At 37.5% G+C, this 16,547-nt stretch overlaps 1 protein-coding gene across 2 annotated transcripts in view; it reads left to right on the top strand.

Moving 5' to 3' along the window:
- Nucleotides 1-16,547, top strand: part of PPP1R16B (protein phosphatase 1 regulatory subunit 16B) — a 159,784-nt gene that overhangs the window by 28,052 nt on the left and 115,185 nt on the right. For both annotated transcript variants that reach the window (XM_074292662.1, XM_074292663.1), the window contains one exon: nucleotides 6,010-6,378. In XM_074292662.1, coding sequence (XP_074148763.1) covers nucleotides 6,075-6,378 — 304 coding nt within the window. In that variant the 5' untranslated portion in view covers nucleotides 6,010-6,074. The remainder of the gene's footprint in view (nucleotides 1-6,009; nucleotides 6,379-16,547) is intronic.

Raw genomic sequence — 16,547 nt, 5'->3', positions numbered from 1 at the left:
CAAGTAGCACCTTCTTTTATTCTTTTAGCCAGGCACCCAACTCCTACTCTCAAGATAAGAAATGGCTTAGTGGTTCTTAGCATTGGCTATGGTCCTTGGTTGTGTAAACAACAGTCCCATCCCTATCTTGAATTGTATGTGTAGTAATTCTTGAGGTGCACTCTAGCTCATCTACAACCTTCAGCATTTATACAAATGAAAGATTTAGAACAGGAAGTGATCTTAGCAGCCACCTAGCCCATCCCCTTCATTCTACAGAGGAAAGAACTGAAGGTCACACACAGAGAGTGATTTGAGCCTATTAACTGGCAGGGGAAAAGAGAACCATATCATTCTTGCCCTTATTAAAACTGGTTCAACTCTCTCTGCCTCAACCCTCTCTTCTGTCATGAGGTCAATTCTTTCTGACAGGTTCAATGTCTCAAAAGTAACATAGCATGTGGAGAAAAGGACGTGTGATCTTCCACATTTTCTGGATAATCTGACTTCTGTAATCTAATCATTTTCCTGAAACTATAAAGGGCATTTCTAGGAAGTAAAATCACCAAGTATGAACTGTAATGTGGCTGTTTGTGTTTCCCCTAAACTTCCCCTTTATACCTTTTTCGAAAAAAGGTGGGGGGAGGAAACTCATTTGATCGGAAACAGAAGTTTTTTTTCCAAAAGCAGAAAATCATACTAGTTGATTATTGTTATGATGCTTCATGATTTGCAAAGAACTTAACTTTTAAAAAAGAGACAGCTTTTGGCACAATGTCTAGAGTTCTGGATCGGACTTCAAATCTGGCTTCAGATAGTTATTAGCTATGTGACAAACCATTTAATCTCTCTCTCTTTGCCCCAATTTCCTCATCTGTAAAATGGGATAATAGCAGCTTCTTGTAGAGTTGTGGATCAGGTGAAATAATATTTGTAAAATGCTTTGCAAACCTTAAAATGCAATATAAATACCAGTTATTATCTCATTTGCACTTCACAAAAGTGCTGATGCAGGAAATATTCTTATCAATTGATATAGCATATCACTTTGCAAACTTTAAATCAGGGTAGCTAGGTGGCACAGTGACTTGAGTGCTGACCAGAAGTCAGAAGACTTGAGTTCAAATCCAGCCTCATATACTTATTAGCTATGTGACCCTAGACAAATCACTTGACCTGTTTGTCTTAGTTTCCTCATCTGTAAAATGAGCTAACGAAGGAAATGGCAAACTACCCCAGTGTCTTTGCCAAGAAAACCCTAAAAAGGGGTCATGAAGAGTGGACCTGACTGAATCTTTTTTCTTTAATAAAGCTTTTTCAAAACCTATGCACAGATAATTTTTCAACATTGACCCTTGCATAGCCTTTTGTTCCAAATCCCCCCCTTCCCCCAACCCCCTCCTCTAGATGGCAAGCAATCCAGTATATATTAAACATGTTAAAATATATGTTAAATTCAACATATATAAACATGTTTATACAATTATCTTGCTACACAAGAAAAATCAGATCAAAAAGGAAAGAAAATGGATAAGAAAACAAAATGCAAATGAACAACAAGAAAAAGAGTGAGAATGGTTCCCACAGTTCTCTCTCTGGGTGTAGATAGCTCTTTTCATCACAAAATCATTGAAACTGGCCTCAGTCATCTCATTGTTGGAAATGAGCCACGTCCATCAGAATTGATCACCGTATAATATAACAATGACTTCCTGGTCCTGCTCATTTCACTCAGCATCTGTTCACATCAGTCTTTCCAGGCCTCTCTGAAATCATCCTGCTGGTCATTTCTTCAGAACAATAATATTCCATAACAATCATATACTATAATTTACTTAGCCATTCTCCAACTGATGGGCATCCCCTGGCCACTATAAAAAGGGGTGCCACAAACATTTTTACATGCGAATTCCTTTAAGTAGTTGGTATCTCAGGGTTGTCTTAATTTGCATTTCTCTGATCAATAGTGATTTGGAGCACCTTTTCATATGATTATTATCCCCATTTTGTGAGGAGGAAATAGATTTTGAGAGTTTAAGTGATTTATCAAGGATCACATAGGTATAAAATATCTGGTTTTGGACTTGAAAGCCAGGCTTCATGATCTAGGTACTATATAGTATCTATTATTCCCCAATTCCTTTCACTGATTAACATGGAAAAAAGATCCTGAAAAGTCCAAAGCACAATCCTTAGCACATCTTTCTCCTGCTTGCTCAAGAAGGTTCAGTTGTTCCCTTTGATTCGTTTTTCTAGGATTCATTTCTTTTTTCTTTTTCTTTTTTTTTTTTTTGCATTTAAAAACTTTTACAATCTGGCTTCAACCTACTTTCCCAAGCTTATTGGTTCTCTTTCACGACTTTTGTGTGCACACTTCTTGGCCTCCTTATTATTCCTGATACATGATACTTTATTTTCCATTTCTGTGTTTTTGCCTAGGTTGTTCTGCATGTCTGGAATATGCTTCCTCCTCATCTCTACTTTGTATAATCCCTTCTTTCAAGGCTATACACAAGTGTGCTCCTGAAGGAACCTGATCTTAATCTCTCTCTCAATTTTTTTTTTCCCCCTGAGACTGGGGTTAAGTGACTTGCCCAGGGTCACACAGCTAGGAAGTGTTAAGTGTCTGAGATCAGATTTGAATTCGGGTCCTCCTGAATTCAGGGCTGGTGCTCTATCCACTGCGCCACTTAGCTGCCCCCACATCTTAATCTCTATCTCCCAATTGCTCAATTCTTCCCACTGTGAAATTATTTTGGGTATATTTTGTGGTTATTTTTCTGTGTTTGTATTGTTTTCCCCTAATAAAATGTAAGTAGAATGTAACCTTATTGAGGGCAGAGACTGTTTTATGTTTATTATGTATATTAGCACCTAACTAAAAAACCTGGTATAATAAATGCTTATTTAATGAATGAATGTGAAATCATCTGTTCCCAGCCTCAGCTCCTCAGAGTTGTGTGTATTTCAGAAGATCCAAGAAACCTGGAGCTGCTGCTATTGCATGCTTTCCTATATCCTTGTCTCCACATACTATGTTACTTATGACAGATATTGGACCTTTCAGGAAGCACTAGCCTAATGACAACAGAGAAGGATGAGGTGGAGATAGATAAAAATCAGGGCTTCTAAACTACTTTTGTTGTCTTATCACTGGGAGAATCACTTGAGTTTTACTCTATTTCTTAATTAGACTAATGGGGTTTTCACACGTGGGTGGAAAAATGTGTCTGCATTTTTTTTCTTTTTGAGTATTTGGAGAAAATTAGGCCATCTGACAAGGGACAGAGCTCATCACCCAAGATATATTAATGAGTCTCAACAAAGTTAGAGAAAAGAGAAGCCTTCATCTACTTTCATTTTCTCTTAGGAAGTTGTGTCTTCCATTTTCTGTGAGGGTATATCTAAACTCCTTTAAGTCCCTTAAGGAGTCTGATTTCATAGGCCAAGGGAGAGACACTTCCTAGATAAGAAATGGAATCCAGATGTATACAATAAAATTTACTTGGAGTTTTTTCTTTGCTTATCCGGAGGCCTGGGGAGGGAGAACCTAAATGGGCACTCAAAGACCTGGGATCTACTTCAGGTTCTACCACTTTATGAGCTCAGGCAAGGCCCTGAGATCAAAGGTGGGAGAAAATCAGAATTGGAAGAGATTGTAGTTGATTGTAGCATAATTGTATAACCTATTAGATTGCTTGTTGTCTTGGGGCTGAGGGAGATAAAGGAGAGAGGTAGAAAAGAATTTGAAACTCAAAAATCTTACAAAAATGAATGTTGAAAACTATCTTTACATGTAATTGGAATTACAGCTAATTGTAATTACATGTATTTGAAAAATAAAATACCATAGAGAATACTTGAATCAGCCTCCATTTTTTTACAGAGGAAGAAAATGAGACCTAGCGAGGTGAATTCACTTGCTGAACTAGTAAATAGTAGATTTGGAATTCCAATCAGTCTTCTAACTTCAAGTTCAGTGTGGGAAGACTTGGAGGGGTTTTATTTCAATTTTCTCCTCTCCCAAATAGGCATATTACCTGTGCTTCTTTCCTTATGAGAATCTCATAATATGAGCACTTTGAAAAATTTGAGGTCCTCTTGAACTCAAGGAAGTATCATTTTCTCCTTAGTCTCCCCCATATTTTCTGCCTGTACACAACAGTAATAACAACATATGTGGTTGAAATTTATATAGTAGTTTAAGGTTTGCAAAATTTATATACATGCAGTGCTCCCAGTACATTTCCAAGTGAAGTATCAATCAGATTAAAATGTATTGGTAAACACTTAATCAGAACCTTCTACAAATGCAACAAAATATAGACAATGTTAATATGTGGTTTTCTGAGTCATTATGGACCTGCAGGGTTCCTTTGTATCATTTAGTGGCCCCATCTCTATTTGAGTTTGACATCACTTTTTTGATCTTTACAACAAACCAATGTGGCTTAATCAATTATAATAATAACCTCTCATTAGCCCCATTTGACAAATGAAAAAACTGAGGGCCCAGAGGGCTGAAGTGACTTGTTCATTGTCATGTAATTAGTAATTTCCTGAAGTGATATTTGAACCCATGTCTTCTTGAATCCAGAATGTTATCCACATAGACATACAGAAACTCAAAGTGGGATGGGACTAGAAAGTTCATATGATTCATCTTATCATCTTCCTTCTACAGCATCTCTGATAGTTGTCATTTAGCATCTTCTTGAATTCTTTGAGCTCTTGAGACAACCCACTCATTTTCATTAAAAGGCATCATGGTGTGATGGATAAAGCACTGGGCTTAGAATTAGGAAGATATGATTTACAATCCTACATCAGATATTTATTAATTGTATGACTTTATAAAGTCCCTTTACCTATGGAGGTTCTCAGTTTCCTTAAATGTAAAATGAGGGGATTTGATTTGACAATTTCCAAGATCCCTTTCTGCTTTAGATTTATGATGCTATGATTGTTCCATGGTTTTCCAGCTCTAATTGTTAGAAAGTTCTTCATCATAGCAAGTGACATGTGTATCCATCTGCCTTGCCCCTATTATTTCTAGTTTTGCCCTTGGAAGCCATTAAGAAAAAAAAAAACTCTTAATTGTTCTTCCTCGCATTGATACTTCTCATAGTTGTAAACAGTGATCATGTACTCTTCTTCCTCAGTCTTCTCTTCAAAGTAAACATTCCTAGTTCCTTTAACTTCCTTAGAACATGGTTTCCAGATAGCTCTAATCTTGGGTGTCTTCCTCTAGACCGACCTTAATTTTTTTTTGTTTCTTCTAAAGTTAGATGCCCAGAGTTAGTCCATGGTGCTCATGGCACCATCCATAGAAACTATGTCTTCCAGTAATCTGGACATTCTACTTCTCTTAATGCAGCCTAAGACAGAGTTAACGTTTATTTATTTGTTTGTTTATTTGTTTATTTTGTAGCAATCATATATTCTGGTTAGCTTTTTCTAAGAGATCATTCAATTCAACATTTACTTCAGCACTGACTATGTTAAGTGCAGGGAGATGAAATAGTTTGGCTAAAACAAGGTCCCTGTCCTCATGGAGTTATAGTCACATATATAGATAATTTGAATATATTTTTATATATTAAATATAAATATATTTTGGAGAGGGAATAAGACAGAATGAAAAGAGTATTCAATTTGAAATCAAGAGAACTGGAGTTTTCATAAGTCTAGAGTCTGAGAGGATAGAGCATAGCTTAGGGATGAAGAACCTGGTTTAAAATCTTGACTCTGATGCTTGCTATGTGATTTTGGAATTCTCTGAATGTCAGTTTTATCATTTATAAAATGAGATAAGAATACTTGTACTATTTACCTCACAAGGTTGTCATGAGCAAAGAATTTTGTAAACTATAAATGCTATTGAAATGTGAGTTGTTTTTGTATCACAGGTTAAAGAAAATGAGTTCTATGTGAGCTCCCAGTTGTTGTTACCAGTAAAATGCTTTTGGAGATTACTGGTTATCCTTGCTCTAGATAACGGTGTCCATTTCTCCTTCTCCATCTCTGCAGGCTCCCACCATGTTGCAGAAGACCAGCAAGAGGACCCCTTTTCCCCTGGCTCATGGGATACCACCATGTTAGCTCTACAGAGCCCAGGGGCCACGGAGCTCTGTTCTATAGGTGGAGACATGATGGCCAACCACGTGGACCTCCTGACTGAGCTTCAGCTCCTGGAGAAGGTGCCCACCTTGGAGAGGCTGCGGGCAGCCCAGAAACGCCGAGCCCAGCAGCTGAAGAAATGGGCCCAGTATGAGAAAGAGCTGCAGCACCGCAAGCGGAAACACGAGAAGAAAAGGAGCACCGCCAGCAGAAAGAAGGTGTCCTTCGAGGCTAGTGTGGCATTGCTTGAAGCTTCCTTAAGGAATGATGCTGAAGAAGGTAGGGCATTATGCTGTCTGCTCTGCTTTGGGGAGGGAAGTGGGAGAGCTGGGATCTTTCTGTCTGCTTCAGTCATGGTGAGGGGTGCTCCCGGCTCCTTGGGTCAGGCCTTCCAGCCCAGGAGCCATCTTGGAGGGGGAGCATCGTCTGTAAAAAGGAGATAACACTTAGTCTACCTCCCAGTTACCTGAGTGTGTGGTGAGAAGCTATAGGATGCCAGATGATATCCTGGGAGAATTGTTGATTATTGTAAAGAAAAAGTTTATAAATTTTAAAGCACTAAAAAAGTTAGCTGTTATTGCTATCATTCTATGTATTACTATTACTACTTTTGTGAATGGAAACTCATATTTATAGAACAGTAGCTTTCTCTTTCTGTTCTCCATCTTACTTTATATTTACTTAATCTGTGTTTGTGTTGTCTTTTCCATTAGAATGTAAACTCCTTGAAAGCAGATATTGTTTGTGTCTTTATCCCTTAGGTCTGGCACATGGAACGTTCTAAGTAAAGGCTTATTGAATGTACTAGCTGAATTTTAAGTATATTAGTAGAAGTGCATATTTGATTAAGATATAACAACTAGCCAACTTTCCAATCTCTTTCATATATGGTCTGGTCACTGTTTGTAGAAATCTCAAAGAAATGAACATATCCTGGAGTCTGTCTAGTTGGAGGGAGCACCAGGAGACTTACTTGTATTCAAGAGTGAATACCAGCTTGGTAGACCCACCATTTAGGCATGTCCTCCCCCATCTTTTGGGAATTTGCACAATCTGTCCCTACTGAAAAGCCACAGCCTTTTCTGTAAGTACAAATCACTGTTAGGTTCCACAGAGTCTGCTTTTTTGATTTTTGTTGTTTTTGGAAATTAATTACTTTTTCTTCTCTTTTCCACATACTTTTCAATGTCCCCTTTCAGTTTTCTGCTTTTTGGACAACTGGCTGAGGTGCTTCACAGCAGACATTTAATCACTTCTCCATCCTTTGAAGAAAAAGAATAATCACAACTGGCATTTGCTTCCTTTTTTCAATTTTCAATATATTTTATTTTTTCAAATACATGTAAAGATAGTTTTCAGCATTCATTTTTTGTAAGATTTTGTGTTCTAAATTTTTCTTCTTCTCTCTCTTATCCCCCCTCAAGACAGCAAGTAATCTGACATAGGTTAAATGTTTGCAATTCTTTTAAACATATTTCCATATTTGTCATGTTGTACAAGAAAAATCAGACCCAAAGAGAGAATGCCATGAGAAAAAAAAATAAACAAAAAAGGTTAAAATACTATGCTTTGATATCTATTCAGTTTCCATAGTTCTTTCTCTGAATGTGATTGACGTTTTCCATTCCTAGTCTATTGGACTTACCTAGAATCATCACATTGTTGAGAAGAACCAAGTCCATCACAATTGATCACATACTCTTGTTGTTACTATGTAACAAGATTGGTTCTGTTCACTTTGCTCAGCATCAGTTCATGTAAGTTTTTCCAGGCTTTTCTGAAATCAGCCTGCTCATCATTTCTTATAGAGCAAAAATATTGTTACTTTCATATACCATAATATATTCAGTCATTTTCCAACTGATGGGCCTCCACTCAATTTCCAATTCCTTGTCACCAAAAAAGAGCTATTACAAACATTTTTGCACATATGGTTTTTTTCCCCCTTTTTGATCATCTCTTTGGGATACAGACTGAGTTGCCTTGTTCTTTAATGTTCACAAAGTACTTCCCTTATAATAACCCTATGAAGTGGGATATTATGAGCCACATTTTATAGATAAGGAAACAGAGGCTGGCTTTAAAATGACTAATTAACTTGCTTAGGCTTCCACAGCTAGTAAATGTTAGAGTTTAGAGCCAAACAAAAATCTCTTCTAATCCTATCTTGGTGTTCTTAACAATCCTGAAACTTTTTGCTGCTCAATTTGGGAATTGCTAAGGTGTCTAGGTGACATTTTTCTGTCTCATGGCCCAACCAGCATGACTCCCGTCTCCCTCAGAAATAATAATGTAACACTCAGATCATATGACATTAGATCCATTAAAGTCCTTTGAAAAGTCATTTTTATAGCATTATCCAAATGTAGGGGGAAGAAGTTAAGACTGGAAAAAGCCAAGAGCAAACTATATGTATTAATTAAATCCTTGTGAGGGTCTCTAGGATCCAGGGGTGTAGATAAGTCATTAGAGAAACTACAGAGTGATGAAGAAGGCTCATCTTCTGTTCCAGGCCCTTGGTTTCCTGTTTGGGGTACATGAAGCTTTGTGCTCACCAATTGGCTGATATATTTAGATTGTAGCCTGGAGGCAGCAGCCTGTGAGGCCTGAAGAGGGGGAAGGAGGAGAGCAGGGTGAGAATGATGCCAATTTGGGCCATGTGGGTGGTTTTGGAATAGCTTTGGGCTCTGCTTTGGTCTCAGGCTAGATCAAATCAGCAAATTCTTGGGTCATTGTGTTCCCTTGCTCAAGCAATGTTGTTCAAGTGATTGGAGAAATGGCCATAGCCTTTGCTCAAGGTGCCCGTTTCTCCCACCCCCATGCATCTGATTAAGGTGTTTTCTTTTTCTACCAGTCCCCACCCTCTTTCTTACAAGTCTGTATGCCCATCTAGCTGCACTGAGACTAAGAGGCTGCTGCCTGCTTGCCTGCCTCTCTCCTCCCACTTACCTGAGCATGTGGTGAGAAGCTGTAGGATGTCCAGATGTGAGCATCTTTAGTGTGAGGGTTTTCCCCTCTTTCTCCCCCATTCCCAGGGCCTTTCCACCAGCCAGAAAGGAGGGAAATCACCCTCAAGGGCTTAACACAAATGGCTCCTGTGGGTTTGGTTGTCAGCTGGGCTGGGTTTGGGCATTCCAGAGCACAATAGTCCTTGGGTATCCCCTTAAGTCCTTTTGCTGGCCCCCCAGAGCATTAACATTGGTATTGTGAAATTTTGTGAATCTTTTTCAAATTTCAATTAGTGAAACTTCTTGAGGGCAAAAACTATTTCACTATTGGATAGTTTTACCTTAGACCTCATTATCACTGTAACTATTTTATCTTTGTGGTTTTTACTATGAAAGTCTCTTTTCACAATAAGTTCCCTGTTCTTTTCTTTCTCTCTCTCTCTCTCTTCTCCTTCTTTCTTTCTTCTTTCTTTCTTTCTTTCTTTCTTTCTTTCTTTCTTTCTTTCTTTCTTTTCTTTCTTTCTTTCTTTCTTTCTTTCTCCTTTCGTTCTTCTCTTTCGTCTTCTTTCTTTCTTTCTCTCTCTCTCTCTCTCTCTCTCTTCTCTCTTTCTTTCTTTCTTTCTTTCTTTCTTTCTTTCTTTCTTTCTTTCTTTCTTCATCTTTCTTTCTTTCTTTCTTTCTTTCTTTCTTTCTTTCTTTCTTTCTTTCTTTCTTTCTTTCTTTCTTTCTTTCTTTCTTTCTTTCTTTCTTTCTTCCTTCTTCTTCTCTCTCTCTCTTCCTTCCTTCTTTCCTTCCTTCCCTCTCTCTCTCTATTTTTCTGAATTTCTTTCTCTCTTTCTTTCTTTCTTTCTTTCTTAAGATGGAGATAGTTAATATTTGCTTGAAGACTAGCCTGCAAATACATTGTTGGTAGAGGTGTGAATCAGTAGAACCATTTTGGAAAGTAATTGGCAATTGTTCTTATATCTTTTTTCTCTTGATTTATTTCTTCTAAATCTGTTCTTTGTCTTCACCGAGCTTCCTTTTTACTCCTGCCTTTTCTCTATCCACTGCACCATCTAGTTGTTCCTGAGCTCATATTTATATAATTCAGAAGTCTACACACTGTCTGAGTGGATCATTTCAATAATCTTGGGCAATAGGATCATTGGTATTGGCATGAACATATGGGTGAGCTTCTCTGAAGATTTCTATGAACAAAAAAGCTTAAGAATAAATCACCAGGCAACAAGCATTTAACAATTGCCTCTTGTATGTCAGACCAGATTTAAAGGCAAAAACAAAATAGTTCCTACTGTCAAGAAGTTTACATTTTTTCTGAGGGACAATCTTGTGGTCATGTGGATAAATAGTCGGGTCCTTTTATAGTCCAAAGTACTTCTCCTGAAGTAGAGTTTTCTGGATAAATACTATGTATTTGGTCCTGACTGCCAAAGGATTCTATGACACAAAGAAGGCTAATTTTTGCCCTACAGGATTTAGGATTATAGGTTTTAGAAGTGTTAGGGGCCATGAAGATCCTTCTCCACTTTTTTCAGAAGAGGAAATAAGACCCTAGAGATTTAAATAATTTGCTTAAAGTCATTCAAGTAGTAAAGAGCAAATTTGGGATTTGAACCCGGGTCCTCTGATTCTAGATTGAATGGTTTTTCCCCTCCACCTTGTGTTTTATCAACTGTTAAGCTTAGCTTGTTAATCAGTGTTAAGACTGTGTGCATCTATGCATTCATATGTACCTGCTCTCTTATATAATGATATAATGCTAGACTCTAGATTGGAACAAGATGTGCTCTCTTTGGTCTAGGAACAGGACAAATCTCTGAATGTTCCAGGAATTTTGAGAATAGGACTGATGGCAGCTATTGATCTATTTAGCCCAAAAGGAAGATGGGAATGGGGAGATGAAAATTGTTTGGAACTAGAACTGGCAATAGACTCAAGCCTAAGGATACCTGAGTATTTGTACCCAGGGAAGCAAGAAATGTCTTGGGCAATAATCTTGAGCCAGAGAGCTAGCCTGGCAAGCTAGCAAGCAAGCTAACCACAATATTAGGGACTTGGCACTCAGGATTAGCAGGATCTTATGAGCTAAGAGACAGGGAGGGTTTAGAAGAGATTCTGCTGATATTATTTCTCTTGAAGGCTGGGATGATATACTTCCAGCCAGAGTTTAACCCCTTCCCACTTGATGCCTCTCCAACAAACATGAAAATTTACTTTAAAAGTATTTGAAAGGGGTCTTATTAAATTTTGTAAGTATAGTGTTTGGTAATCCATAAAATGCTACAGAATTATGAATTAATATAATGGGGGGAAATAGTGACTGACTATTTAAGGGAGGGGATCCCAATGGACTTTACATAGGGCTTATAAACTTCACTTAGTTGCTTAGTAGCCTTATGCAAATCTGTTCATTTCTTTGGGTCTCCATGTCTTCATATGGAAAATGAAAAGCACCCTGATTCACTTCATGGGTAATGTAGAAAAATAGTGAGAAGGATATGAATGTCAAACACAGCAGATGTAAAACCTATTAACCAGTGGGGATTTGAAAAGACACAGATGAGCGATCAAGTTGGTTATTGGTCAAGGATTGGTTTTAGGTTTAAAAAAATAACTATTTTCACAGCAGGTCCATTGTGAGGCACATGTCATGGTGAAGAACTCTGTGCTCAGATCATAGGTCATCTTTTTTTTGTTTGTTTCATATTGGTTTTCTCAAATACTTTAGAATGTCAGATGGGTTGTTGGACTATGTGGACTAAATTGTATGCCAACAAGTCACTATAAACCTATATAAACAAGTCACTATAAACACTGTAAACAAGAAACACTTGTCTCTCCATGTGATTTTTATGTCTGCTTTCTTGAGTCATGAAAGTGGAGTTTTCCACTGTAGATTGGAAGATCTCTTGCTGGGGTCCCCTGGGAATATTTTGCTTTCTCACTATTGGATCGTAGTTTCTATCAAAATCCATTCTTCATCCTGACTTCCCTTAAAAGATCCAGACAAATGTCATGTGCTCTCTCAAAATGTACATGGACAGTCCCTCCAGTGACTTTCCTTAAAAGTGAATTGTTACAAACTCTTGTCCCTGATGTGATTTCATATCCATAAGTTTCTTTTAATGGGCCAAGTGGAAAATTTGAAATTAAAATTTTTTTTTTGCTGTAATAATGTCAGCTAACATTTATACAGCACTTTAAGATTTGAAAGGCATTTTACATAGACAATCTCAGTTAGTCCACCAACAACCTTATGAAGTAGATGTTGTTATCATCCCCTTTTTACAGATGAGGAAACTGAGGCAGATAATGATTAGATTAAGTGACAGGCTCGCATAGGTAATACATTTCTGAGACAGGATTCAGATTTACATCCTTTGATTCCAGGTTTAGCATTCTTTGACATTTAGCTGCCTATTATATTACATAAGTACAAATAACTGTAAATAAGCGTCACTAATTTTTATGGATCCCCCACCAAACCCCCCCCACAAAAAACCCCAAAGCATACCAAAAGTTAGGTAGTGCAATGAATAGAGTCATGGGACAGGAGTCAGGAAAATTAGAATGCAAATCTGGCCTTGTACTTATTAGCTGTGTGATCTTGGCCAAGCCATTTAGCCCCTCTGTAAGCCTCAATTTCTTCATCTGGAAAGTGGGGATAATAGTAGCACTTATCTCCAGGATTGTTGTGAGAATAAAAACAAGTTAATATTTGTGAAACACTTAGCACAGTACCTGGCACGTAGTAAGCATGATAGAAATGTTAGCTATTATTATTATTATTATTATTATTATTATTATTATTATTATTATTATTATTATTATCACTTTTACTCACCATGACTGAAGGTCCTATTATTTTAGGGTAAAATTAATTTATTGCACCATGTCCTATTCTGTGATTCCAGAGTCTCCGTTTCCACAGTCAACTCAGGAAAATCAGTTCCCATCAGATGCTCCTGAGGCCTGCAACATAGTGCAGTAGTTAGAATTATGGATTTACTATGTTCTACTCCTTTCTCTGCTGTTTTATCATGGGCAAGTCATTTTAAACTCTAAGCTTCAATTTTAATTTCTAAAAAAAAGGAAAATAATACATTTCTCACAAGGCTAGTATAAGGTTCAGATTCTGTCTGTAAGGCGCTTTGTAAATTTCAAGATTATTAATATAGCAGTAGTAATGGAAGAATCATGTAGGACACAGGGATTGGCACTATGTGTGACAGTCCTATCTCTTCTTTGGATCCCTGCATTCCATTTGCAGGCACTGCAAAGTAGAGCACGGTTAATAGTTAATAGCAATAGGTAGAAGTCTGTAGGATTTTAAAAAAAATAAAAAACAAGTATATTCTAAGATCATTGGGGGAGAAATCAAAGAATATTTCTAAAGAAGAAAGAAAACTCAGATCTTCTAAATTACCAACTAATTACTTTTCTTTTGAAAATACACTAGTGTCACCAAGGAATAGGACTTTGAACTAAAAACAGGCAGAGAACGAGCCTGCTCAGGGTATCCTGTTTTCTCTCTCTCTTTTTCCATTTCCTTTTTCTTTTTAAAGTGTAATTGATACCTTTTGTTTTTATACCTCAGTTATTTCCACTTTCTGTTTTTTTCTCCCATCCAGAATCTTTCCTTATAATGAAAAAGAAAAAAATTTTTTAAACAGAGTCAATTATTTCAACTACTGCATCCAGCACTGTGTACCGAATTCCATATGAGGCCTCATCTAGTTTAACCTTCTCTTTCATTTTCTATGAGTAAACTGAGGTTCTCTCATTGAAATGACTTGGACAAAATCACTAAGATAAGAATAAAAGGCAAGATTTGAACAAAGGTCCTCTAATTCCAAAGTCAGCATTCTTTCCTTAGTATTATCCTCCCTTTATCCAGGCTGTGGGTTTCCTTATCTTTTCTCCAAAATGCATATAAATATCAAAATTTGCTTTTTTTTAAAAAAAAAAAAGTCTTACTAATGGTTTATTTTGTCATAGTCATATCTATATCGTAAGCATCTATAGACATGTATATATCTTATTTACATATGTAAAACATGTATCTTTCCTCCTGCTAATTTTATTCTCCATCATTTCCTAAGTCTTCCTGTTTCCAAGTTCCTCATATTCATCATTTTTTAAAACCATGCAGTTCTACCTATTACATTCCTATACCATAATATGCTTAGGCCTTTCCCAATTTATGAGCAACATTTGTGTTTCCGTTTTTTGCTGCTACTAAGAATTTTACCCAAGGCATTCCATTTTCAACCATCGTTATTCTCCTTGTCAACAAATAGAAAATGAAAAATGTAAAAATATTCATCTATTTTGCTTTCATTGATTACCTGGTGCCATTTGACTCAGTAGAATATAATGCCATTTTCTTTATATTCAGTAAGATTGGTTCATTTCACTTGCACAGACATTTTGAGGAAAAAAGACCTCTATAAGATCATGATGTTATCATTGTTAAGTTCAGCAGCTTATTTTGCATGGTGCTGTTCAGAAAAGAAGAGCAAGGGAGATGTAGCCCAAAATCATCACTGGAATCAGAATTTGAGAAACCCAGAGAGGTAGTGTGGTCCAATGGAAAGAGCATTGGACTTGGATGCAAGAGTCCTGGGTTGAAATCTCCACTTTAGTACTATGACCCGGGACAAATTGCTTCTTGGATCACATGAAATTCATAATATTTGTATTTCCAACTAAACAGGCTTATTATGAGCAAAGGATTCTGTAAATCTTTAAAAATGGGAATTATTAAATAAGTTACTAAAATTCTCTGGAAATAAAGGGATCAGCAACTATGATGTGATGCCCCCTCTCTTTTTTTTGGATCTCTCTATTCTGTTTGCAGGTGCTTCAAAATAGAGCCCAAACAACTTTTACTACCAGAACTACTAGAGATAGGGCTCTCAAAGATGAAATGGCTTTGTCTCCAGCAAAGAGTCCATTGCTCTCAGGAAAAAGACATTTAAAGAAGTGGAAACTAAAGGGACAGTCTTGTGTACAGAGTTTTGGGTGGCTCTAAAGCTAAGCATCAACCCATAAACACTTATTAAGCTCCTACTCTGTGCAATATATGACAGAATAGGATGGAGTGATCACAGATGTCATCAGGGCCTGCAGGTCTCTGGCAAATTAGCTCTAAGTCTTCAATCTATAATCTGGGAGGTGAGGCCATCATGGGGATGTCCCAGACAGATAAATCAGTACAAACAAAGTCCAAGGGAAATGCCTACCTAATCAAAAACCAGTGAAGATTCTCAGGAAGTCTAGGAAAAGCCTAAACCAAGTTAGAATCTAGTTATAATAGGGTAAGGTACACAGTGAATCTGCCTGAGAGCAGAATGGGGTACCATGAGCTCAGATTGTAGGATCATAGGATTTAGAGTGAAAGACACAAATAGAGATACAAAAGGCATTTATGATGCTCACAACACTGGAGCTTTGATAAGAGGTGGACCCTGCCCTCACAGAGCTGATAGTCTACTGGTAAAGGGATAAGACAGACAGGTAACTCTATTATGCAATATTGTTTGATAAGTACTTACCGAGTGGTCTGTGAAGCTTTGGAGGAGGGAGGATAACCTCTGGGAAGGCAACCTATGCTAAGTAGATAACAACTGAGTTGGGCATTAAAGGATTGTAGCAGTTTAACATCTCATTAGATGTAATCAGATCCAACTCTCTTAATAAATGAAAAGGATGAGATTTGGAGGAAGCAATAAGTAGCACAGCTATACTAAGTGGAAACATCTGATTTGAAACTTTTTATTCCATATCTGGTTTTTTGCTTTATCTTGACACCTTTTTTAAAGCCTACATTTTTGAATCAACAAATTTAGGTATCCTGACACTGGAATAAATTCTTAGGGGCTGATTTGATTTAATAGAGGGAGGTTGGGAAAAGGCAAAAATGGAGTCCAGTTTCACCAGGGTAATGCCCTACCTTGTTTATGATCTCAAAACATAGACCCTTCAAGGCCTTCAAGGTGTTTCTGTGAGAGAAGACAAATCCTTCTCTAAGGATCTAGCTTTTTGACTTTTCAAGAGCAGAGCTTCTAACTGCCCACACAAATGGGAGTGTAGCCAGGGAGGCTGAAGCAGGTGGAGGTAGGACAAAAGGGGAAATACAGAATGAGAGAGAGGTATTAGCAGCTGCTTCCATAGTATAGAATGGTTATCTCATCTTCTTTTGGGGCACTTGGTAGCAAAGTGGCTGGAGAGTTATAATGTCAGGAATTCAGATCTGGTCTCAGACTCTAGCTGTATGACCCTGGGCAATTACTTAACTCTCTTTGCCTCAGTTTCCTCAGCTGGAGAAGGAAATGACAAACCTCTCCAATATTTTCCAGGAAAACCCTAACTGGGGTCATGAATAGTTGAACATAATTGCACAACTACCACAAAATTGGAGCTTTGGAGGATCTTCTCCAAAGGCCCTCATATCTGGTCCCTTAGGAAATCGTCTAGGGTCTGTAGGGTCACCAG

Source organism: Sminthopsis crassicaudata, chromosome 2 (assembly GCF_048593235.1).
Source record: "Sminthopsis crassicaudata isolate SCR6 chromosome 2, ASM4859323v1, whole genome shotgun sequence".
In the NCBI taxonomy this organism is placed as follows: domain Eukaryota; kingdom Metazoa; phylum Chordata; class Mammalia; order Dasyuromorphia; family Dasyuridae; genus Sminthopsis; species Sminthopsis crassicaudata.
This window is presented reverse-complemented; position numbering and strand designations above follow the sequence as displayed.